This window comes from Sciurus carolinensis, chromosome 3 (assembly GCF_902686445.1).
Source record: "Sciurus carolinensis chromosome 3, mSciCar1.2, whole genome shotgun sequence".
Taxonomy (NCBI): Eukaryota; Metazoa; Chordata; class Mammalia; order Rodentia; family Sciuridae; genus Sciurus; species Sciurus carolinensis.
Genome location: NC_062215.1, coordinates 65,770,446 through 65,797,889, shown reverse-complemented (window position 1 = coordinate 65,797,889; position 27,444 = coordinate 65,770,446). Strand labels below are relative to the sequence as shown.

Genomic DNA, 27,444 nt, shown 5'->3' with positions numbered 1-27,444 from the left:
AGAATCGTTTTCTGAACAAGACCACTACTGGATCATTGCTGTCAGAATCATGTGTACTCAGTAACATCTTTGGTCGCTGGAAGTCTTAGTTTTCCTAATATTTTTAATGTGCTGTGAAAGATTGAAAGTTTTAGTATGCAGTGTGTGTGACAAGTTTTGAATTAGTGGAACCTAAATAACAACAGCATTCAAAGATACTGGTACTTGATATTCTATTAAGAAAAATTTGCCTCCAAATTCAAAGCTGGAAAGTCACTGGAATAACTGAAAAAGAATCACAGTATAAGGCTTTATAGATTTCCAGTACGTGTGTTAAGAATCGTTTACAAAGTAAAATGTCTGTGTACTGATTCTCAATACAGCCAATAAAATCTCAAATATGAAAGAATGTTTTGAATTTTATCAGAGAATTTCCATAAAAAAAGATGATTTCAACTTTTCTGTTATTAAGAGAATTGATGCAAACATCACCATTCTTTCTGAAAACCATATACAGAGAAAAAGAACAATGTATTAATGTTAATAGGCATATGGACCATTGTTATATTCTTTGTACATTTCAAGCATTTCTGCTAAAAAGGGTATTATAATTTAAAAAATGACTGAAGAAGTATTCATACCAGACTAAAAAGATACTTCTAATATACAAAAGCTCCAAGAATAAAAGACGAGAAAACAACATAACAGAAAAACATAGGTAGAGGACACAAACAGGCACTTTACACAAAAGAAATCATGCCAAATAGCCACAAATTATTTTGAAAAAAACTCATTTATTTATTTATTTATTTAAAATGGAATCTTATGTTGCTGAGACTGGCCTCAAATTCTTGAATTCGTGATCTTCCTGCCTCCAGTCTCTCAAGTAGCTAGGATGACAGGCACACACCACCATACCCAGTTTCACTAATTTAATTTAAAAGAAATAAAAATTAAATATAGTTTTTTAAAATGTTTGTTTGGTAATTATAATTAACGCTCCCAAATGGAAAATTAATATTTGAGTCAATAATACTTCATTCTCTTTTATTATCACTTATGTGAGAAAGAAAGAGTTCAGTGGTCCATTTTCAGAATACAGTATTCAGCCTTAAATGTAAAATTACTTTGGATATAAGAAAAGTGGCTAGAGGGGACAGCAGAATGGAAAATAACAAGCAGTTAACACGTGAATGTGACACATTCACAGCCCCTTGACAAACAGGAGGTGAGGCAGGGTAGGTCCTCCCCTCCCCTGACCAACATACATGAACTCACCACCCAAGAAGACCTACTAGTCACAAGAGAATAAAGGAAATGAGGACAACTAACAGTATATTTATTAAAATAACCCAAGAGACAGTAAAACTGAGGCAACCTTCTAGAAGACTGAACACCCCACAGCATTCAACCAATGAACCTTGTACACTAAGGGATAAAATGTTGATTGCAATGTATGCTCACTCACCCAGACACCTGATCTTGCAAGACCTTCAGTAAAAAGTCTTGCCTTTCCTGTACTTCATGTCTCTTAGTCTATCTTGGATCGGGCAAGTGAGCATGTCTCTCACAACTTAAAGATGGATTACTATTAATTAGTTTATTGAGGTATAATTAACATAAAATTAAAGCTGGGTACAGTGGTACTCAAGGAGGCTTCGGTAGAAGGATCACAAGTTTGAGGACAATGTGGGCAACTTACTGAGAATCTTCCTCAAAACTAAACAATTGGGGGGGTGGTGAGGATATAACTCTGTGGTAGAGTGCTGGCTTACTATATACAAAGCCCTAGGTTCAATCCCAAGTTTAAATAAAAAATCATAATAAGCAACAGCAATTTTAAATGTACAATTCAATGAACTTTGAGAGAGAAGTCATGGAATCAGAACCACAATCATGACCTAGAACATTTTCATCCCCTTAAGAAGTCCCCTCATGCTCCTTTTCAGTCAATTTCCTCCCCTCTCACCCTTGGCATCCACAGATCTCATTTTCTGACCTTAGATGTCTTCTATAGACATTCTCTTAAAACAAATCAAACAAAAAGAAGAAGAAAGTCTGGCACAGTGGCACATGCCTATTAACCCCAGCAATTTAGGAAGCTGAGGCAAGAGGCAGGTTCAAGGCCAGCCTCAGCAAACTTAGCAATGTCCTGTGCAACTTAGTGAGACCCTATCTCAAAATTAAGAAATAAAATTAAAAAGACTGGGGAGGTAGCTCAGCAGCAAAGGACCCGTGGATTCAATCCCCAGTACCAATAATAATAATAATAATAATAATATAAACAAAAACAAGAAAAAAGGGAATCAAAAACAATAAAAGAGGGGCTGGGGATATAGCTCAGTTGGTAGTGTGCCCTTGCAAGTACAAGGCCCTGGGTCCAATCCCTAGCACCACAAAAAAAAAAAAAAAAAATCACACAATATGTCACCTTTTGTCTGTCTAGCTTCCTTTGTTCAGCATGTTTTGAGATTCATCCATGTTCTGTGGCCAGTAGTTACTCTTCCTGCCCCCACTACTCTACCACTGAGCTACATCATCAGTCCCTTTTATTTCTTTTTATTTTGAGGCAAGGTCTCATTAAATTGGTCAGGCTGGCTTTGAACTTGGAATCCTCCTGCCTTAGCCTTCCAAGTAACTGGGATTATAGACATGTGCCACTGCACCAGGCAGCAGTTACTTTTCTTTCTTTTTTTGTTTGTTTGTTTGCCGTGACTGTTAACTGGGAATTGAAACCAGGGGCACTTTACCACTGAACTACAATCCTAGTCTTTTTTATTTTTTATTTCAAGACAGGGTCTCACAAAATTCTGAGGCTGGCCTTGAACTTGTGATCCTCCTGTCTTAGCTTCCAAGTCACTGGGATAATAGGCTTCTGCCACCGTACCTAGCAATAGATAGTAGTTACTTTGAATTCCATGATCTCAAGGTAACCAGAGTTGGTTTATTCATTCACCAGCTGTTGGGCATTCGGGCTGCTTTTAAATTTAGGATATCACGAATAAAGTTATAAGCACTGGAGTATAAACTAAATCTTTGAATGAAAAAGTGTATGTCTTTGTATGATTCTTTATTTTCATGTTACAGATATGTAAATAACCTTCATTTCTGCCATGAATGCAACTTGCGTTTGACATTTATATCTGTGGAGTTACATGACAGAAATAAATGCTAAAATACACAGAGACACAGTTGTTCCTAACCTTATCTGTTGTTATCATTCTATACTTACACATTTATATCATTTCAATGCTAGTAATCTATTGTTTGCTTCCTTTTGGAAAGACATTTTTTCCCAGTTTTATCTGAGGTATAATTGGCAAATAAAAATATATTAACTGAGTATAACATATTTAGATATACATAATAAAATGATTATCAAAAGATAATTAACATATCCATCATTTCACATAGTTTACCTTTATGAGGGGTATGAAAGGTAGTAAGAACACTTAACATAAGATACTGTCTCATTTTAGTCATATGTCAAAAATTTAAAAGACTGAAAAACAAGTATTCCTGATAAGGATGCAGGAAAATGTAACTGGATCCAATTTAAAATTAAAAGTCCCAAAATATTTTTCTCTTCTCCATTTTCTGCTAACCTGTTTGTTAAACTACTCACCATCCCAGCTTTCTATAAGCTATCATCTCATGATGAGAATGGAAGCTGAAACTGCCCCCAAAGACCTGGTGACAACAAGACTCTTGAGAAACCAGAATAGTAATGTATCTCAGGCTAGCAAGCACAGCCTGTCTAAATCTACATAAGTGGATTTTCTGGCTTTTTGTTTCCATAAATTGTGTCTCACTGGATGTGGTAGTGAACACCTGTAATTAAGTGACTTGGGAGGCTGAGGCATGAGAATCAGAAGTTGAAATTCAGCCTAGGTAACTAAGCGAGACCCCGTCTGGGAAACAAAAAAAAGAAAAAGAAAGGCTGGGGATGTAGTTCTGTAGTAGAGTAAGCACTGGATTAAATCTCCACTACTCCCCTCCCCCTGGAAAACTGTAATTTTCTGTAGGATGGGCAAAGGCAGATTATCTTCCCAGTATGAGCCACTGTCATTAATTCATTTTTCCTTCTTATATCATTTTCTCTTATTCCCAATATGAGTAGGTGACCGAATGCAACTAGTTGGGACCCCAGCAGCCTCTGGGTCTAGATGGATAACAAAAGTAGATCTTCCAATTCAGTGCTGGTGAAAAAATAAACTGCTGCCAACTATTAGAGAATATAAAACTAATAAGAACTATTCAAATATTTAAATACAAACGCCCTGAACACAGAAATTGCAGTTTGGGGGGTTTAGTCTATGGATTAGAACATTAGGTTAGCAAGAATACATTAACAAAGATATTTACTTGAAGATTAACATACAAAAAAACCCAAATAATCTGACTATATATCAATTATAGTGAAATGATTGCAGAAAGAAGCCTCAGTAGTTTAAGAGAATATTTCCTAATAATAAAAGCAATGTGTTAGCTCTCTCTGATTATTCTGAGGAACAGACAAAACATATTCTTAGGTAAATAAAGATGCAAAGTACTATGCATAAAAAATTTTTTATTTTATAATCTAACACTGGTTAGATCAGAGAAAATAACTAGAAAAGGATGAGAACAGATAAAAAATAAACACATTCCTTAAAATTCAGAAAGATTAAAATATCTAAAATTTTTAATCTAGAAAACTATTTTTTAAAAAAATGAATGCATACTTAAAAAGTCTTAGGGAGCCAGGCACAATAGCACAAGCCTATAATTCCAGCTTCTCAGAAGGCTGAGGCAGGAGGCTCACACGTTCAAGGGCAGCTTCAGCAATTTAGCAAGACCCTGTCTCAAAATAAAAAATAAAAAAGGACTGGGGATATAACTCAGTGGCAAAGCACTGTGGGTTCAATCCCCAGTTTAAAAAAAAAAAAAAAAAAAAATCTTGTGGAATGCCAGACTCAAATTCCATTTACCTGAAATATCTAGTTTTAAATACAAAAATCCATAGAGACAAAAAGTAGATTATTGGTTGCCAGGGGGTTGAAGAGGAGAACAGGGTGTAATAACTGAAGGATTTCTTGTTAGGAAGATAAAAATGTTCTGGAACTAAAAAAGAGGAAATGATTGTACAACCTTGCAAATAGATTAAAAGTAGCAAAGTATACACTTTCCAGGATGAATTCTATGGTATATGATTTATACATTAATAAAATGAACAGATACAAATGGGGGAGAAAAAGTCTGATCCAAAACACTAGGTGACAAAAAACAACACTGAGTCAACTACATGCAAATTTTAAACATCTCAATAGCAAAAAGAATCCATAAACAAAGTTTACAAAGAGAAACCAGGTAAACATGTATACACATAACCCTATAAATCAATATAAGACAAAAAATTAAATGGAAAAATTAGCAATTCATTAAAGGTATATAAATGACTGATAAGACATTTAGAAAGATATCACTGGGACTGTGATTATTAAAATATAAATTCACTTAAGAGTATTACTGGATTTACAGTATTTTTAACTATTTTTACTTTACCAATAAAAAGAAACAAAAAAATAATAATAATAAAGCCACTATTTTGAAGGGCTCCCAACAAATTAATATGAAAAATGGTATCTTCAAAAGTTGGGACATTGACGTAAGAGAAATATCACAGAATCAAACACTCTCAAGGATTTCCCCCTTCATTTATTTGCCCCTTAATTCACAAATTCCCTGTCCAATGTTTCTACAAAGTAGTGAATTATTCAGCTGATTTTGAACATTTCCATCCATAGCCAAATTATGTAAGAGCCCAGTTATATTTAGTCAGCTAAGAATATTTCTCCCAAAGCGGCAATAAAGGAAAAAGTGCCTATTATAAAACTAGTGCATATTGAACTTCAAATAAAATAGTTAAGTTTAACAACTCAGCCTTATTTAAAAAAAAAAAATATATATATATAAAAGATTCTTTTCAAATTACCAGTTGTTATAATGCTAATTTCAATATAAATGGTATATGCAGTAGTCTGCCTTTTTAATAAAATTCTGAGGAAACTGTTCTGAGTTACCTGATCATCTCGGCAGCATCAACTGAACACACACCTGAATACATGCAAATAACACACTATAAAAATGACGAAGTCTGTCAGGTATGGTGCTGCATGTCCATGATCACAGCAGATCAAGAGGCTGAAGCAGGAGGACTGCAAGTTCAAAGCCAGCCTCAGCAAATTTAGCAAGGACCTAAGCTACTTAGCAAGACCTGTCTCAAATTTTTAAAAAATGTAAAGGGCTGGGGATGTGATTCAGTGGTTAAGCATCCTGGGTTCAATCCCTGGTACAAGAAAACAAAAGAAAGAAAAGAAAAAGTCTAGTAGGGCAAACCCTGAAGTGAATATTAGAGACCCTATGTTTAACAGTAACAGAACTATTCTTTAGTCTTCTCTAGTAAAAAGAAACCAGGGGATTGTTTAAAGTCTTTGATCACTGAATGGTATTATTTATTTCTCTTCCAAATAAAATTATGTATAAGAAAGTCCCTGTAGGGGTGGGAGGGGTGGGGGGAAGGGAAAAAAATAACAGAATGAATCAAACATTACCCTATGTAAATTTATGATTACACAAATGGTATGCCTTTACGCCATGTACAAATAGAGAAACAACATGTATCCCATTTGTGTACAATAATAAAAAAAATAAATAAATAAAAAATAAATAAATTAAAAAAAAAAAAAAAAAAAAGAATGTCCCTGTTCAGGTCAGCAAACAGAGAGCTAAAACGATTACAAAGAATGATAAGCCTAGGGCTGGGGGTGTAGTTCATTGGTAGATCACTTGCCTGGCATGCATGAGTTCCTAGGTTAGATCCCCAATACCACCAGAAAATAAATAATAATAAAAAAATAAAATAATAATAAATAATAAAATGAAAATGATACGTTTCTTGAGTAAAATAAACTGTTTCATATCCAGACATAATAGAAATGTCCTCTGCACCTTATTCATGTTGTTTTCATCAACCACATCCTTGGATATATCCTGGATTATTTCTGGACATAAAATAAGGAGAATGATCTGTAGTGGCCAAACTGCTGCTTTACGTTTGGTGCTTTCAGCAAAACCATCCACCAAGTCAAAGAGTTTTTCTGCACACTCTACATGAAAAATATTAAAAAGATATTATTATGTGAGAAGAAAATCACTGGCATTAAATTAAATGTCAGCACTGTCCAAAAACCCAAAGGCCACATTTAAAAAGATCAACTTGGAAGCTTATTTAAGCCACAACACACATTTAAGTAAGCAGACAAGAGATGTTACATTGCCCACGTATAAGAAGAGCTATCTTGATCCATCCTAGAAAAAAATCCACATTTCAGAATGACTGGTCTTGTGTTTTGTTTCAATGCGTAGGGTCTTAAGCAAATTGCAATATACCCAAGCTACAAAGACTGGACAGCTTCCCAAAGAGAATTACCAAAATTCCCCAGGAGTCTATATTCTCTGCCACACAGCTGTATCCAAATTCCTACCTCACAGGTAAAAATAATATTACTTCTTTATGTACACATCTCTTTAAATACAAAATAAGGCCTTAGAACACACACAAAAAAGTGCTTCTCTGTAATGGATAGCCATCAATTGTTCAATCACAACTCTAAAGATTACAGTTTTATTTTAATTTTTTTATTTGCTCAAAAGAAAGGAAAAGAATTGGAGATAATTTAGAAATACAAGAGCAAAACAGTATTTCCTATTTGATACCAGTTGATAATAGAAGATATAAAAGCACATTTTTAAAAAAGTAACTTGAAAAAAAAAAAAAACAGCTTTTCACCTCCTACGAAAGAGTTTAAAAGAAAACAAAATTGATCTTACCAGCCATATCAGTCTGTGGAATCTGGTATAGTTTTGTAAACTCATCTGGATAATTTTCTACCCAGTTCCAAAAGGCCTACAAAAAACAAAACATGTCTTTATATGAAGCAATGAATCTTTCTTCATAAAGAAAATATCACAAACTAATTTTCTTCATAAAAATATTATATGCATTCTTTCTAAAAATTAATATGACTATCACTTGAGTCGATTTTTTTATTCAAAATACTAAAGATAGCAACACTTATAACGAAAAACAAAATTTTAATACCAAAAAGTTTTCTTACCTTTTCCAGACTATTTATAACTGCTAACTGCGCAACCTTCTTTAGGGCTTTAAATTTAAATGCTGTTTCTGGGGGGAAAAATTGTTTTAGTTAACTCTAGATTATTTAATTAACACAAATACAGTTCAGTGATACTAGCCAAAATAACTTTCTTTCATATACTATTTTTCCTCCAGTATTATTTATAAAGAATATAAAGACAATGTTAACCCCAAACCTACTAGTTATATCCGGTAATGACAAAACTCAATTAAAGCAAATATGCCTTGAACTTCAAGTTATGTTTTCCTGTGTTTTATTTTTAATAATTTGCTTTTCTAAAAAATATAAAACACATGATCTTGTGGAAATACTTTAAAATACACAACAGTTTATGTGAAAATTAAAACACTGTCCACGATTGCACCATACAGAGACAATCACAGTTAATAGTTTGGTATATTTTCTTCTATCCCTGTTTCTTTGCATGTATAAGGCAAATAAATTTAACATAACTGAGGTCATACGGACCATGCCAAACTTACTCTTCTTACTTTATATAATAACCCCAAATTTTTTTGAAAATTCTTCATAGGAACGGAGCATGGTGGCATACACCTTTAATCCCAACCACTTGGGAGGCTGAGGCACGAAGATCAAAAGTTTGAGGCCAGCCTCAGCAATTTAGCAAGCCTCTAGGCAATTTAGCAAGACCCTGTCTTAAAATAAAAAATAAAAAGGCTGGAGAAGTAGCTCAGTGGTAAATCACCACTGGGTTCAATCCGCAGTATCTCAAAAAAAAAAAAAATCTTCATAGGTATTTTTGATGACTCTATGGAATAGTAACTATTATTTGAACAACTGTAACATATTTTCAGTATATTAGTTATTTTCAGTATATTTAATTCTTTCAAAATCTGTATTATTTATTTATTTATTTTGATTCATTGTACACAAATGGGGTACAACTGTTGTTTCTCTGGTTGTACACAGAGTTGCACCATTTGTGTAATCATACATGTACATAGGGTAATGATGTTTGTCTCATTCTGTTAGTCTTCCTTCCCCCACCCCTCCCCGCCCCTCTTTTTCCTCTATACAATCCATTCTTCCTCCATTCTTGCCTCCCTCCCACCTCCCATTATGTATTATCATTCACTTATCAGAGAGATTATTCGGCCTTTGGTTTTTTGAAATTGGCTTATCTCACTTAGCATGATATTCTCCAACCACATTCATTTACCTGCAAATAACATAATTTTATCCTTCTTTATGGCTGAGTAATATTCCATTGTGTATATATACCATGGTTTCTTTACCCATTCACCAACTGAAGGGCATCTCGGTTGGGTCCACAATCTAGCTATTGTGAATTGAGCAGCTATGAATATTGATGTGGCTGCATCACTGTAGTATGCTGATTTTAAGTTCTTTGGGTACAGGCCAAGAAGTGGGACATCTGGGCCAAATGGTGGTTCCATTCCAAGTTTTCTAAGGAGTCTCCACACTGCTTTCCAGACTGGCTGCACTAGTTTGCAACCACACCAGCAATGTATGAGCAAACGTTCTTCCCCAACATCCTCATCAACACCTATTGTTGCTTGTATTCTTGATAATAGTCCTTCTAACTGGGGTGAGAGGGAATCTTCGGGTAGTTTTGATTTGCATTTCTCTTATTACTAGAGATGTTGAAAATTTTTTCATGTATCTGTTGATTGCTTATAAATCATCTTCTGTGAAGTGTCTGCTCATTTCCTTAACCCATTTATTGATTGGGTTATTTGTGTTCTTGGTGTAAAGTTTTTTGAGTTCTTCATAGATTCTGGAGATTAGTGCTCTTCAAAATCTTAATGCTTTCAGAATATTACAGTTGACCAAACTCTATGTGTACAGATTATTACATGACTGAATTGGGCTTCTTTGACTTCTCTTAGGATATTAAAGTCAATGACTTAAGTCAATGGTTATATAAACATTTTCCAGTTGTAGTTCCAAAATGTATTATAAATGATAATAATAAATGTTTATATCCAAAGTTTTTTTTCAATATTATTGACTATTTCTTTAAGGTAAACAAGAACCTAAATATAAAAGTGTCTGTTTAAAGAGATGAATACTTTCTAAGGCCCATGACAAATTCTCCCAAGATGCTTTATAGCAGTGTGGGCCAAATGGCACTCCTATTTAGGAGCATATTTAAGTACATTTGTCACATCCCTGCCATCATTAAACACGCTCATTTTTTAAATTTTGCTAATTTATTCAAAATAATAGGTTGCATTTTTAATGCATATAAGATTAAATATTTCTTCATATAAATATATTGCAATTTTATTTTCTTCTTTTATAAATTTATTCTTCACAATGTACAAAAAAAATTATATCTGGAAAACATGACCCTAACAATTAGGGTAAAACTGTTTTACCCTAACAGTCCCTTGATAAAAACTCCTCCTATGAATTTTTAATGAAGAAATACCAGTTTTTATTACTTTTATATAAATATGTTTCTAAGATAAAAATGGGTCTTCAAGTATTTACCTAAAGAATCTTTTAACTGTGAATTTCTTTTCTTGGACTTGCAAATGTGTAACTTGTTCCCTACAACAGTTTTTAAATATACCCCTTGAATTTTCCTTGCTCTTGTCCTCCTTTGATTTCCAAATAGCACTGTTACACGTCACTGTTGAGACTTTACGCCTTCCTACATTCATCAACTTTACCTTTTTAACATCTTAAATGTGTCATATAGGGTCATCTACTCTCCATTCTAATGTATTTATCTTTTGTTACTTCAGTTTTGCAAATAACTGATTGGACATCCTACTGATACCTCAGTCTCAGTAAATCTAAAAATGAACTCATCGTTTTCCTGGCCACTTCCCTTTCCCACCATCTATCTTTTTTGCTTTTCCTGTCTTAGGCAGCTTGTTCTGTACTATTTGATAATACCTCTCCAACCAAATACATATAAATATATACCAAACGTTATATATTTTACTGGCTAAATATCTATTAAATTGGCTTCTATCCCACTCCATCTAGACTTCCACTACCCTCATTATTTCTCACTTACATTACTATACACTCAATCCCAGAAGTCATGTAACGTAACTCTCTACTAAGCCATTCCACAAATCTGAAACAAAATTGTGTCTAGAATAAAATATTGATCATGGTATTTCCCACCTTACTGCCTTTCCATCACTTTCCATGACTTTTACTAAAAGTCTCATAACCCATAAGCTCAGTAGTATACCAGCTAAGTATTGCTGGTTCAAGAAATAGCCAGATGTGAAACGAATCTTTACCCTGACAATTACTAGCTCTGTGATATTGGAAATGCTACAGAAACCTCAATTTCTTCATCCATATATGGAATTGATAATACTAGTACTGCATCACAGGGTAACTGTAAGGTCTGATGAGTAAAGGCGGCATAATGCCTGTTACAACCTGATAATGCAACAAATGTTATTTTTATTAATATAATTAATGTATTTTTATTAATATAATCTGACCTACTCTTGTACTTTCATATTTTGCTATTTTCCTCTTAACTTCTCCCACCCCCAAACAAAATGTACTTTCTTTCTTATGCTCGCTCTATTCGAGTTTACCATGTTGTTTTGCAGATAACTTGACAAATAATACATTTGTCTCATAAACCAGGTTAAGAGTTTCTTAGGCACAGAATCACTATTTTATTAATCTCAGCAATTCCAGCAATTAACATGGTTTAAAAGAGTTTCTCAACAAATACTTGTTAAACTGAGTTTAAAATGCATTACTAATTTTATTACTCCTTAAAGTAAGTATCCATTACTTACAGCTATCTTTTGCTGGCCTGTTTAATATTGGCTTTATACTTTATATAAGAGAATATTCTAAATTTATGTTCATGAAGAAATGCATTCAATGGGGATAAGATACCTCAATAAGAGCACTTTATCTGCACTTCACTTTCTCTTATTTGAACTTCACTTTATCTGCACTTCACTTTCTCTTATTTGAACATGCATAGCCATCTCAATTAAATATTATGGGCTGAACATCTCTAAGAAAACTCTTTGTTTTAAACTTCTATTCACGGGCAACATTCACTAGATTCACACGCTAGGTAAGACATCTACCACTGGATTAAACTCCAGGGCACAAATCATAAATTCTGAACAAGGGTAAAATAGATGTACCTTATTATTCCACTAGATGTACCTTATTATTCCACTACAAACAAACAGCTTTTCTTTAATCCTCTCTATATAAATAGGCTTTTTAAAAAAATATCCATGGTAAAATAAGTACAGAGTTTAAGATAAATGTTAATAAAATTAAATGTATTTTGAAAACTACACTACAGATCAGGTGTGATGTGCAAGCCTATAATCCCAGCTACTCAGGAGGGTGATACAGGAGTATTCCAAGTTCAAGGCCAGCCTAGACAACTTAGGACCATTTCAAAATAAAGAATATAAAAAAGGGCTGGGGATGTAGATTAGTGGTAAAGCACATGACTAATATGTGTGAGACTCTAGGTTCAAATCTCATTACCACAAAGGAGAAAAAAAACTGCACAAATGTTGAAGCGTTGTTGTTGTTGTTATTTGGGGGGGAGGTGGAAGTTACTGGGGATTTTACCCAGGGCATTCAACCATTAGCCACATTTCCACTCCTTTTTATTTTTTATTTTCAGACAGGGTCACACTAAGTTGCTTAGGAACTTGCTAAATTGCTGAGGCTGGCCTCAAACTTGCAATTCTCCTGCCTCAGCCTCGCAAACCACTAGGATTACAAGCTTGTGCCATCACACCAGTTAAATGTTGAGGTTTTTGAAGTTAATTTAACTCAATCTCCTTCTCTTAAATCAGATATTAAAAATAATGTTTGGGGTTGGGGAGATAGCTCAGTTGGTAAAGAGCTTGCCTTACAAGCACAAGGCCCTGGGTTCAATCCCCAGAACTGCAAAAAAAAAAAAAAAAAAAAAAAAAAAAAAAAAAGTTTGATAATACCTTCTACCTTCATCAAGATACAAAGTTTCAATGAGGTTATGCATTTAAATAGCCAGGATACAATAATACCTAAAACTAAAAGCAATTTTTGTGAAATGAAACTTAGGTATTCATATTCAGTTTATAAATAATACTTATTAACATTTGATTTATAGTAACACTTCACTGATCATAAATTTTCTCAATTCCTTCTAATAGTTTATTTCAATCAACATAGTTGTGTTGTATAAAGTACTTCCAAAGGTTTTAAAATTACATTTCAGGTGTTATCCCATGTAGGACTACTGCTGACATGTTACAGGGAAGCAAAACTAGGCAATATGAAAGGTTAAGAAGTTTTGTAACACTAGCCAGTAAGAAAGATGAAAATAGAGCCAGGCGTGGTGGCGCTTGACTATAATCCCAGTGACTTGAGAGGCTGAGGTAGGAGGGTCACAAGCTCAAGGCCAGTCTCAGCAACTTAGAGAGACCCTATATCAAAATAAAAAATAAAAAGGGCTGGGGATGTGGATCGGTAGTTAAAAATTCCTGGGTTGAATTCCCAGCACCAAAAAAAAAAACAAAAAAAACAAAAAAAAACAAAAAAAAAAAAAGACAGAAGAAGAAGAAGAAAAGAAAAAGAAAGATGAAAATAGAAATGTCAGAAATGAGATCCCTGGCTCAATTTCTCTTCTCACCATAAAATCACAATCTCCTGGTTTCACTTTGCACTGAAACTTTGATATACTGCTAAAGACTATCGTCCATCCTTAAGTTACAACTAGATTAACTTTGATAATCTATAGATAGTCTTTAAAAGATCAAATTCCAGAAAAATTAAACAATACCTTTTCTCTTTATGAAAAGCAAAAATATAGCCAAAGAAAACTTTCCACTGCCAAGATTTATGAAACTCTTTTTATCCACTATATTATTTTCAAAGGTTAAAAAAATGAGTAAACCTTACGTACTACTGAGCCATTTTATAAGAACATTCGGATTATTAAACTCACTTTGATGTTCTAGTTCAACACAATTAAGACAATTAGAACATTCACAATATTCCGTTTTGACCCACAGAGATTAATTTCAGATATATCACACATTTAAACTTACCCTTCAGGAGCCGTTTTAATTTTGCACAATCCACATTAATATACTGTAACAATTCTATATCATGGACATCAACATTATCTTCTGAACAAACAGTCAACTCCTGTAGCCTGAGAAGTAAAAAACAAGAATAATAAATTAAGTCTTAGGAGTTCCAAAATTTCAAATTCAACAGATTCTTTATCAAGTGATAAATTTATAAGATAAAGACATATATAAATAACAAAATAGATATCCATCCTCCCCCATTCTGGGGATTGAACCTAGAGGCATCGACCACCAAGCTACATCCCCAACACTTTTTAGCTTTTATTTTGAGTTAAGAGTCTCACTAAATTGCCCAGGCTGTCCTCCAATTTACAGTTCTCCTGCCTCAGTCTCCTGAATAGGTAGAAGAAAATAAATGTTTCTTATAAAAATGGGACATAATGAAAGAAACCATGAAATCCAATAAATTTAGTATCCCTGTCTTTAAGATTGAGATGTCTAAATTATATTTCCTACTTTTAGCCCAGAGTCCTTGGGGAAATTGGTTAATTTCAGGATTGGGGCAGGAAAAGTTCAAGATAAGCTTTCGTCACCTCGAGCCTGAAAACAAGAAAACCAGTACCACTGTCAGAGTCACCTTGTAAGTTACACAGATGTGCAATTAAATTGTATTCCTGCTGTCAAAAATGAGATAATTTGAGCATTGAAAGAATTATGTCTACAATTACTGAAACACATAAATAAAAATCCATGTAGTAATACTGAAAAAGAAAAAAAGCTCATGGGTAATCTTTTAACGCTACAGAATGCCAACTTATTCTGAAAATGAACACTGAAAGTCAAGTTTCTATCCTGCATTCCCTATGCAGCCCGTATTACAAGATAAACAGTATATATAATTTAAAAAAATATTTTACAAGAACCAAAATTTAATGTAAACACCCTGGGTTCAATTCACAGAACCAGGTGGCAGGTGGTGTTGTAGTTCAGGGGTAGAGCATATATGCCTAGTACAGGTGAGGCTCTGGGTTCAATCCTCAACCCCACAAAAAAATAAATTAAATTATTTTTAAAAATGAAAAAGAAAAAGAAAAGAATGAGCAGAGTATGATAGCACACATTTGTAATCCCAGTGACTCAGGAGGACGAAACAAGAGTATCACAAGTTTGAGGCCAGTCTTAACAATTAATGGAGGCCCTAAGCAACTAAGTGAGACCTTGGACTCAAAATAAAAAGGGCTGGGGATGAAGCAGTGGTAAAGCTCACCTGGGCTCAATCCCCTGTGGAAAAAAGGAAGGAAGGGTGAGCTGGACACAGTGGGTGGTGTGCATCTGTAATCCCAGCAACTAAGCACAGGAGGTTCACACATTCCAGACCAGCCTGAGCAACTTAGCAAGAAACTGTCTTAAAATAAAAAATAAAAAGGACCAGGGACAAAGCTCAATGGTAAAGCACCCCTGGGTTCAATTCCCAGTATAAAAAAATGAATGAATGAATGAATGGATGAATGAATGACAGAACAGAAACTGCCATTTTGCAGTCACCAATGAAGCAGTAGGTAAAAAATTTATGGACAATTTCACAATGGATAACACTGATAATATCTACATCCAAATGTGAATAACAGCATTAAAAGTGGGATAAGATATTACCTGATGTGATGCAAAACTAATTACATAGTACCATCTAAATTCCTGTGTCCCCAACCAAATAAACCTGAACTCATTCAAACAAGATTTAAAATGCTGTTCTTTTTAAGTGCTTTAAGTTTTCTACAATGAAAAGTTCTACAAATTCATATTTCAGGTTATAAGTTTAATTTTATTAACTTCTATTTAAAATAGTTTAATTTTATTAACTTCTATTTTTACTGACCAGAAACATGAATATTTCATCTATAGATGACAAGACATTTATTTTGTATTCAAAAAATGAGTCTGTTTTTCATTGCACTTTTTCAGTCTATACATGTGTTCATGATTGTTTAATTACATCCCTCCTCTACATTAGAATGTAAGCATATAAGGAGAGAAATATTTCTAAACCCAAAAGTTCCCTTATGTTGAATATAAAGCTATCACAAATGTAGAAAAATTTAACACTTAACAAAAATGTAGGTATTTTAAAACTAATAAAACTCCCTTAAGGCTAAATAGAAAGGATTAAACATTTTCCATTTCTTAGGAGTCAGATTTTCAAAGCTGGTATCACTAATCTATTAAATTGTGCTATCTAAATAAGCCATACTCATTATTTCAATTAATAGACATCAAAAAATGGAACTACTTATTTTTTATAAATCCATCAAAAAAGACAGTAGAAAAGCACAAATACTATATGGTATTATTCATAATAACAACCTGAATTTTAACCATTTTAGTATAGTTTAAAACTAACTTATTAATCATCACACTAAATCTTTAATTGATAAAAATGGAATCAATTCAATTTCTTCTTTTTCATATTCTTCCTTGACTCACCTTAACCTGAATTAGCCTACAGCTAACATTAAATTTATTTCAGGCTGGGATTATGGCTCAGTGGTAGACCTCTTACCTAACATGTGTGGCACTGAGTTTGATCTCAGTACCACATTTAAAAAAGTAAATTAATAAAATAAAGTTATAAAAAATATTTTTAAAAATTTATTCTGAGCACTTACCCTAAAGTATTTCATATCATTAGGGTAAGAAAAGCATGGTAGATCAAACTGGGAATGAGAAGGTCCTCAATACTTACATGCTAAAATTCCACAGCTGTTGCAAAGAACCTAGAAATATGAAGTATGATTCCTTAGGAAACACACCATAATAGTTCAGCAACACTAACTTTTGAAAAGCTGACTGGTTGTTGAAAACAGAAGAAAGTTTAACTCCTTTTATAGTTCAATTACTGCTATAAGAAGGGATATTTTTGTGATATTTAAACATCATTTCTGAAGAACAGAAATCAAACAAAGGATAGTCCGAGTAAAAGAAACGAAATGTGGAAAATCTACCATTAAAACATCCAGAAAGACAAGGATATGAAGTTTTGTACTCTAATAATGCAGGAATTAGAAATCAGAGTTCTGCATTAAAAAAAAAAAAAAAAAAGAACTAGAAAGGAATGAATACACTCTCCTTTAGAAAAGGGGAAAAAAAAACAAAACCTACTTCCGCAAAAAGTTTATTTGCTCTGTCTACGCTTTGGGTAGGTGAAAAAAGTCACCCAGAGTTGTTAACAAGGGCTTGGGTTCAATTTTACACTACCCATACCATCTGGGACTGAAAAATAAACAATCAGTTGGTTCAAAGCAGGGCACTTGGCAAAAGCAAATGCAAAACTATCACTTGAACACTCTCAGAAATCAAGGCTACAAGATTTCCAATGAAAATACAAGCCACACTACATAAGAGTTTGCAATCAAAGATTACAATACAGAGAGGAAACAATCCACTATGAATGAGAGTGAGCACACACAAATGTGCAATTTAACGATGTTAAAGAGAAAATATAAACCAGGCGCAGTGACACAAACCTATAATCCCAGGAGCTCGGGAGACTAAGGCAGAAAGCTCACAAGTTCAGAGCTAGCCTCAGCAACTTAGTGAGGCCCTAAACAATTTAGTGAGACCCTGTCTCTAAGAAAAATATAAAAAGGGCTGGGGATGTGGCTCAGTGGTAAAGAGTCCCTGGGTTCAATCCCTGGTACCAAAAAAAAGAGAGAAAATGTGTTTAAAATGACTAAAGAAAAAATTGAAAGAAATGGAAAATATTAGAAATAAGAAACAATTTTTAAAAAGCAGGTTTGTAAAGAACTATATAGTAAACTGTAAAGAACAAAATAACTTTTAAAGTCATTAACTATTCTTCTGATGGTATAGTCAAAAAGGTATTCCCACTACAAAACAACTTGATCTGGTGCAGTCAGAGAGTAATTCTGCAAAGTCAGCTACTCTTCTATATAAGTACTATGAGTCCCAGAATATTGGATACTTCAGCAAAATAATGAAACTATCTTAAGATCTGCCCTTAAAGACAAAAACAAATATAAAAATCAATCTTAAGAGCCAGGTGTGATGGCATGAGCCTCTAGTCTCAGTTACTTGGGAGGATAAAACAGGAAGATTGCTTGAGCTCACGAATTTGAAAACAGTCTGGAAATACAACAAAACCCCCAATCTCAAAAAAAAAAAAAAAGAAAGAAAGAAAGAAAAAGAAAAGAAAAGAAAAGAAAAGAAAGAAATGCAATCTTAAAAGAGAAACATTTGTTGACTAGGAGAATTGTGAAACACAAAACATTTTTATGATATTAATCCATTATATATGAAATATTATAAAACTTAACTTCAAAAATAATTGCAATGTTCTAAGATGTCCCCACCTAAATTAAACTTCATAATGGTCTTTGGAGTGAGTAGTCCTCCAATAAGATCAACTCCTATTCCTGGTACTCACTACATGAAAAGTCCAATGCAAATGTCTGAAACATGTTATTTCATGGATTCCATTTCTTATTAGTCTGTCCCCTATATGCTAATGAAATTTTAGACAGTTAATTTCTATTATGGCAACAGTGAACTAGATTCAGGAAATAAAAGTTGTCCATTTTTACGTGTGATAACACTGTAAAATCCCATTAAAACAAAACCTTGAGATGACCAGAAGATCCAGAAGATTTCCAGGGTTTTAAAAACAGGCACATTTGCTATGTTTTATAAAGCAATTCATACTTGGGTAAACTAAAACATTGTATTGTTTTGATTAATTTTCTACCTTCAATATGAGATTTTTTTCAAAAGTAAGTCTGGTCTAGTAGTCATCTAAATAAAAAGGGATTTTGTTCTTTTTAACTTTTCAGTCTCCTATTCCCAAGGTGTTTCTTACCTTGCTGATACAATCAGTGTATTATTACTCAGAATACAATTGTGATTACTCAAAGAAGTTCATGAAAACATTTTCGATCATATAAACATTATCCAAGATTATCAGTAACATATCATTAAATAAAATTTAATTTCCTTTTGACCAAGTATTCTCTTGAGGTTGAAGAATACCACTGCTAGCATCCTAGGAAAGCCATTTTTTTATTAAAATGATTGCAGGAGGAGTTAGGGGTGTGGCTCAGTGGTAAAGCACTTGCCTAGCATGTGCGAAGTCGTGGGTTAGGATTCGAAAAAAGGAAAGAAAGAACTCTGAAGTTAGTCAATTCCCCAAAATGCCATAGCACAAATTCTCAAACTATGATGTATATTCTCATTTACACTTGCTAAAGAACAACCAAAGAATGAGTGAAACTGGCTAGTGGAAGTTCACTTGTTTGCACAACACTGACAAGTCCAAGACACAGGCACCAACAGCAAAGAGGATTTTTTTTTTCCCTCTGTTCTCTATTAATCTTTGATTCACCAAGTCTATAAGTGATTTCTGTTATACTTCTTACTTGGTCATAATTAAGTTAATAATTCATTTGACTTTACTTTTCATGAGAGCAAGTTTGAGGGTTACTACTGTGAGTTATAATTGTATCCCATAGAGTCCCATATAATTGTGTCCCATTACCACATTCACAACATATCACAACTAATGCTCATAATGATATTTGAATCATCAAGAGCTTAAATTATATTTATGATACATTTTTTGAAGCACAGACCTATATATTATGAAAACAATCTCATCAAAATGCTGCTACAAGAGTATTAGAAACAACTTGGCATAATGAAATTAATATAGCTTCTGAAGTCAGTCTAATTTAGAAAATTTGGATCCTCAATTATTTGGCACCTCACCTTAACTTTTGGGGAGTACTGGGTTGCATGTCTATAAAATATGGGAAATATCACCAAGCTTTCAGAGTTATCATGAGAATAAAACAGCACAGCATATACTGTAAATAATAAATGGGACCACTTTATGTACACTTAAAACACAGTTCGTTTCTGGAGAATTTTACTTAGAAATTACTTCTTTGTGCTTCTATACTGCTTAGGTTTTTGTGGGGTTTTCTTTTTTTCTTTTTTTTTTTTTTTTAGTGACTACAATCCTGTGATGAGGAGCACAGCTATGAGATCATTAGAATTCTATCAGTTATTCCAATTGACAATTGTTTCCTTTAAAGGAATATGCCCTAAAAAAGCTAAAAATCTGTATCTAGTATTTAAAAGAAATGGCCTAGGGTTTGGAGGTATCTCAGGGGTACCTCATATGCATATTTGAGGTCCTGGGTTCAATCCCTAGCACCCACATTCCCAAAACACAGGAAAAGAAAATTCCTGGCCAGGGAAGACAGTTTCTCCTAAGATTCATACCTTCAAGTTTATAACAGTATTCAGATTATCTAAGTGCACATATCAATACTACAATATTATATAATTAAAATTTCAAATAAATTAATGCATAAAATCCTTATCAAAAAAACAGATAAAGTTCATTTGTTAATTTTTATTTTTATATAGACAAGGAAAAAAAACTTATAAAATTCATATTACTTTTATAGTCCTTCATGATTTACACACTAACCTGGTAGAAATGCGACTAAAGACCGCATTGAAGTTGTTGCAGCTGAGAGAAAATAAAACCCCAGAAGCAGAATTTCGAAGTTCAGCTGCATGTTGGTTTCCTTCACGACATGTATGAAGAAAATGGCAGATTTCTGGCAGCAACTGTTTGACCAGCATTGTTTCATCTAATCTCATTGTGTCCTTTGGTTGCTAAAATAGAAAATCACATAATTCTAAAACTTTCTTAATTTTATCGGAAAACATTTGCTATTATGAAAATTTTTCAAACATACAGAAGAGCTAACAGAACAATGAACACTCATATAGCCATGACCTATATTCAGTAATTGTTAATGTTTCATAGTTGCTACATCTATCTACAGATACTATTATAAAAGAAGATGGCTCCATTTTTCATGACATAATCATAGTCCAACCATCTGTCCATCCATCCTCACTAGTTATACACACACACACACACACACACACGCACTTATGCTTGTTCCCTTGTTTCCCATTCTGGAAATCCCCAGTTTGCTGTGAGTTCTAAATAAACTTTATTCATATTTCTTGGTGAATGCATTATGTCATTTGTCTTAACAACCAAATAAATTCCTGGGTGAGTGATCACACTTGCCTTTGTGCAGACTGACAGGTATGACCTACTACAAATAATGTTGATTTTGTTGAATCGTTTCAAAGTTAAGTTTTAAACATCCTAATACTTTACCCCTATGTACTTCAAAATATCTTAAAAGGATCTTCTCCAACATAACTTTCATTCAATTAACACGTCAAGGGAAAATAAACATTTCCCTTGTATCATCTAATATCCAATCTGTATTCAAATTTTACCACTGATCCCAATATCTTTTATTCAACTAGGATCCCAAAAAAGGGCGGGTTTCATAGACTGTGTATAATTGTTATATACCCTCAGTTTCTTTATTGTAGAGCAATGTCTCCACTAATACCCTATGTATGTCATTTTTACATTCCATGCCACTGAACTGGGCCAGTTGTATCAGAGAACGTTCCATACTTGGGATTCAATTATTTGCTAATAGTATAACTTAACTTGTTCTTCTAGCTACTGTTTTTGGTTTTGAAGTACTGGAGATTGTACTCGGGGCCACTATATCAAACTCCCAGCCTCTCTTTTGAGACATAGTCTCACCAAGTTGCATAAGCTGGCCCCAACCTTGGAATGTTCCTGCCTCCACTTCCCAAATTGCTCTTGAGCTACTGTGTTTTCTGTAAGCTGGAATTTAAATCTAATAGTCTGATTAGATTCAGGTTAATATTTTAGGTAATTTAATAAAGCTTATATTACATCACTTCAGAAGCATGTAACAGCTGGGCACAGTGGCGCACACCTATAATCCCAGCAACTCAGGAGGCAGAGGTACGAGGATAGCGAGTTTGAAACTTGCTTCAGAAAAAACCAGGAGAGAAGCAACTCAGTGAGACTCTGTCTCTAAATAAAATACAAAACAGGGCTGGGGATGTGGCTCAGTGGTCAAGTGCCCCTGAGTACAATCCCCAGTACCAAAAAAAAAAAAAAAAAAAAAAAGCAGCAGCAGCAGCATATAACACTAGATGCTCTCCTGTTAATTAAAATTATGTTTGATAACTTTGGTGTTCACATTGAGATCTTTACTTTGTAAAGTAAATGTCTACTTTATGACAGCCAACAGATAAGCCAGACTGAAAATAAGCTGTTCCATGTCACTACTTCACCTAATTGCTTTGGTATCCATATACACGTAAAAATCTTGCTAATACCATGCAGGATAACAAAGAATGAGATTTTATATATTGTGTGCCACATCCTGTACAACTGCGATCCAAGGGCTACCAGTGGCAGAGACACTGAAATATATAGACAGTAAATACATGAATTTCTCACGAATCTGCAAAATTTAAATTATAATGTCTATTTATTGTTTATTGGACAATGAAACAACACAAATGTTGAAACTGCAATAAAAATTGAAAAAGGATCATATCTTTGGAATAACAATTATATACAGTAAGGTTCCTCAGACTCCACAAAATTTTAGTCATAGTATGATATTGGCAAGTATTATCTGTCACTTAGCTATTCCAACTACTTATATGATAAACACGTACTTGCAAGTTCCATTCTTCTTAAACTGCCTCAATTTAATTAGATCTAAAAATGAAAATCAAACTTAGAAAGACATTACAAGATATTATTAAAAAGAAAAAGAAAGATGTAAAACAAATAAATGAGAATCAAGCCACCATAAAACCACAGCAAGTTAAGTTTTAAACATCCTAGTACTTTACCCCTATGTACTTCAAGAAAACCAAACTCTTCCATAATATGAACAGGTTTTTGTTTTTGCAGTGGTAGGAATTAAACCTAGTGTCTTTTGCATGCTAGGCAAGTGCTGTACTTCTGAGCTACATTCCCAGCCCTGTATAATTAGAGGAAAACAAAACAAAACAACTTACACAAGACTGGGAATGTAACTCACCACCACACACACATATTTAAAAAACAAATTTAAACGTTTTCAATAGTAGAGAGGGCAAGGGAAATATGTATTTTACACATAATACAAATTATACCATAACCACTTAATAGCATTTCAATTAGCTATCCACAAAGAGAATTAAATCAAACTGGGGCCAGTTACATCAGTGGTCATTCTTCAAAACACATTAAGTATTACTTCTCTATTACAAATACTAATAGAGAAAAACTAGAACTGAAAAAAAAGCAATAAACCACCCTGGGCCCTCAATCAATCACAGTGTGGCTGGTGTACTGGTAATTTAAAATAAGAATGCTACAAAGAATTGATTCAGAAGTTTAAAAATTGCCAACTTCGCTTTTCATCATCCTATATAACAGAGCTTTTGCATTTTCACTTCATTTTATAAACGAACAATAGCATTATCACAAATTAACAGAAGGAATCAAGCTAAAACAACCAGCTGGCCCTGAATTTCAGTTAAAAACTTAACAACTGTCTACAATTTTGTAATATGATTTAAAATATTGTGCTTAGATTTTGTAGCCTACAGAGCTTCCCTGAGAAAACACGATTGTATGAATATAATTTTTTTTCTAATTCCTTACTGAATACTCAATCCCTTTGCCAAATACTTTTGACCATTCCTTCTCTTAGTCACACAATCAGTCCCCATATATCAAAGTTTTTTCCCTTTAGGTTTACTACACAGAATTGTAACAGAAGTGGAAGACAGAAATCATTCTGAATAAAAGCAAAATTTGAAATTCTGTACCAAAGGCAGAGAGAATAAGAAGTTTATTCCACTATATTTGGAATACATAGATCTTTAAATGTTTTATGTAAACTCCAACCAATGTTTCAAGAAGAACTAAAGTTATGAAAAATAGAAACACTCTGCATTACATAACAAATATTCTGGAAAAGTGCAAATTAAATCAGGGTTGAAATACACTGAGAAAACTACTTAGAAGAAACCTGAAAAACATTATTTGGTTCTCAACTACTCCTCCACATAATATAGGTTCATGTTTACACAAAACAAGAATTCTTAAAGTAATATATATCTGTTCTCAATAGGATAGGTTCAATTTTCAAGCTCTTATATAGATTTGTACAGCAGAGTATTAAAATCATATTCAAGTTAGGCATAACCAGCAACTTGGAGGCTCAGGAAGGAGGAACACCAAGTTCAAGGCCAGTCTCAGCAACTGAGTAAGACCCTGTCTCAAAATAAAAAATTAAAAAGGTAAGGGGTTTAGCTCAGTGGTACAGCACCCCTGGGTTCAGTCCCTAATACCAATAAACATGATACTATTCATGGTACAATAAACATGGTAAATGTTCATGCAGGAGGGAAAATAAGATTATTCTTGATCTTCTGAATTACATTTTTTCCCAGCTTTGCAATGCCACATGCCTAACAATATCTGAGAAATTCATTATTAAATAGTGATTTCTTTATAAAAATTCTTTTCTAAAACACCATGTGGCTCAAACTTAACACTTTATAAGTAAACAAAATCTATTTAATTTACAAAAGACAAGAGAATAATTTTCTCTTGAAAATCATCTGCACCACCAGGTCAGCTATATTAACAAAATGTACATTCATCGTCTTAGACAAAAAGGTCATGTGTGTTCTCTTTGTCTACACCTATGTCATGGCACACAGATCACTCCAAGACTGAACTCACAAAACCTGCCTACATAAGAGTAGATTTACTTACCCCAGCAAGACATTTTTCCAGTGTATCCAATATAATCAACTGAGAGAGATATAAATTTTTTTCAGCAGCTTCTCCAAATATTCTCTAAAAGAAAAGATATTCAGAACATAAGTTAGTCATCACTCTACTATAAATCAGTATACTTCTGAAAAGTGAGGGAATGAGTATCAAGAAAAACTAATAGGGGGCTGGGATTGTGGCTCAGTGGTAGAGCACTTGCCTACCACATGTGAGGCACTGGGTTCAATCCTCAACATCACAAGAAAATAAATAAAATAAAGGTATTGTGTCCATCTACAACTAAAATTTTTTCTAAAAAAGAAGAAAAACAGTCTTCCATTTTATCTCCCAGATTACACTCTATTTAAATTTGTTGTTTTTTATTTTTTCCTAATTCTCATACAAAATAAATTCTCAGGCAAACAGAAATGTGGGTATTTATTAGAGTATGCATTGGCTTTACAACATTAAAAGAGGTTGCTTTATTTAGGCTTTAGAAATATGTATGATTTAGAGATCTATATCTAAATCTTGACTGTGAAGATCTATATCTTGAATCTTAATACTTAAATGCCATAAACAGTCTTAATTCTTATAGCAATAAAATGCTATTGCACCAATTACAGTAAATTTTAAACATTCACTACCCACAAATTGAATGCTACACTATTAACAAAAGACTATGGTTTCCACAATTTATTTAGTAAGCAATAAATGAACACCAATGTCACAATACTGTTTTGGGGTGTTTTTTTCCTTTTCTGTTTTATTTTGAAAAGCATCCCAAATATTAAAATATTTTCATCTAACTCGAAATATGGCCACATATTCATTTGTGCAAAATCCTATTACTGTACCTCACACACTATGCAAGAAAAGAGATATGACAAAATACTAAATTTCAGTAGATCACTTTATATTTTAATAAGGTTCTATGATTTTTTTGGAGAAGTTTAATTTTGTTCCATAAAGAAAAAAGTTCTTTGTAAGGTAAGTGATTGTCCATACTTCCAGTTAATCAGTTCTTTAAGTATATGGTACTGTCTAAACAACTTTCTTAAAAGGCAAAACATCAAAGATGATGTGACTATAAAAATGGAACTTTGATCTTCATACTCTACAATCAGAAATTGTTTCAGTTTAATACAAACAATACAAATTGAGATTATAAATGCTAAAGACAAGCAGAGATTGTCAAGATCTAGATCAGTTGCTTTGAATTGAGTATGAAGGAGATTGTTAGATAGAAATTGAGAGTGAGAGAGGGATTACCTGAGAGAGAAAAGAGTACATGTCTGAAGGTACAGAAGACCAGCTGGAGTTAAGGGAACATGAAAAGATTATATAAAATGGGAAAAAAGAAATAATATTAACTCTTAAGAGTGGAATTACTTGATGAAATAGGTAACAATTTAAGAAAAATTATTTCAAAAATAGGTTCTCTTATTATAGGATCTATCACAGGTTACAGAGTAAGGAGAAAATATTAACATGCTGACAGTAATCAACCACATTTTAGGAGTAAAAGAGCACATTTTATTCATCATCTACTTTGGACTGGCATCTAACAATCTGATATGTAAATTCAAATAAGAAGCTAAAGAAAAGCATATAACAGATTACACAGGGCTTAAAGTGTAGCTCAGTCAGTAGTAGAGCACTTGCCTAACATATCCAAGTCTTGGGTTCAATCCCTAGCACTGCAAAAACGACAACAACAACCTAAAATAAAATAAAAATAAAAACAAAATAAAATAAATATAAAAATAAAATTTAAAAAAAAAAGGAAAATAAAACAACAAAAACCAGGAAAAAAGTTTCTATACTATGGTAAATTCACGCATGATACAAAAGTCATTAAAACCTTAATTCCAGGAAATAGTCATAAATAGATAAATTTCTAAGGGAAAGAATATAAACCTAAAATGAAAGTTTAAAAATTACACCTGTGCTCATCTCTAAACTGCAACAAATTGTTAGTTGTATATGAAGTCCACAGAAAATTGTTTCCCATATTTTAAAATATGCTGTTCCAAAACAATAACCCAAGTACTCACCATATTGTTAACATTCTTTAAGATAGTAGTGAGGCCGCTTATAACCAAAGAAAATTTGTATTTGGAAATATTGATTAGACATTCCTTGTTGTGTTCGGTGCTGACTTTGGTATGTGTGTTCTGCTGTCCTGTTTTTATTGGAAGCTGAGGGGAAAAAGAAATGTTAAGAGTTTACCCTTCAAAAAGACTAAAAATAACCTTTTCCCACCAAAAATCATGACATTTTAGGCAAACTTTATCAACCAGAACTACCTACATTTATATCTCAAGCTCCAACTTTCAATATATAATGGCATTTATTACAAATCTTAAATTCTTTGAACATTTCAATTATTGCAGTTTACTTTCTGGAAGTCATCAATCTTTATCTACAAAATTATATCCTTTAACCCAGCACTATATAAGAAAGAATGGTGAATCACAGAAATAGGACTATTTCCTTATAGCTAAAAATTATTTCA

At 33.2% G+C, this 27,444-nt stretch overlaps 1 protein-coding gene across 7 annotated transcripts in view; it reads right to left on the bottom strand.

The window, feature by feature from the left end:
• The window catches only part of Nf1 (neurofibromin 1), a 249,968-nt gene that overhangs the window by 175,897 nt on the left and 46,627 nt on the right, over window positions 1–27,444 (bottom strand). For all 7 annotated transcript variants that reach the window (XM_047544275.1, XM_047544273.1, XM_047544271.1 and 4 more), the window contains exons 2-8: window positions 26,984–27,127; window positions 24,927–25,010; window positions 20,712–20,902; window positions 14,222–14,328; window positions 8,139–8,206; window positions 7,852–7,927; window positions 6,970–7,127 (exon numbers count right to left, since the gene is read on the bottom strand). In XM_047544275.1, the coding sequence (XP_047400231.1) occupies window positions 6,970–7,127; window positions 7,852–7,927; window positions 8,139–8,206; window positions 14,222–14,328; window positions 20,712–20,902; window positions 24,927–25,010; window positions 26,984–27,127 (828 nt within the window). The remainder of the gene's footprint in view (window positions 1–6,969; window positions 7,128–7,851; window positions 7,928–8,138; window positions 8,207–14,221; window positions 14,329–20,711; window positions 20,903–24,926; window positions 25,011–26,983; window positions 27,128–27,444) is intronic.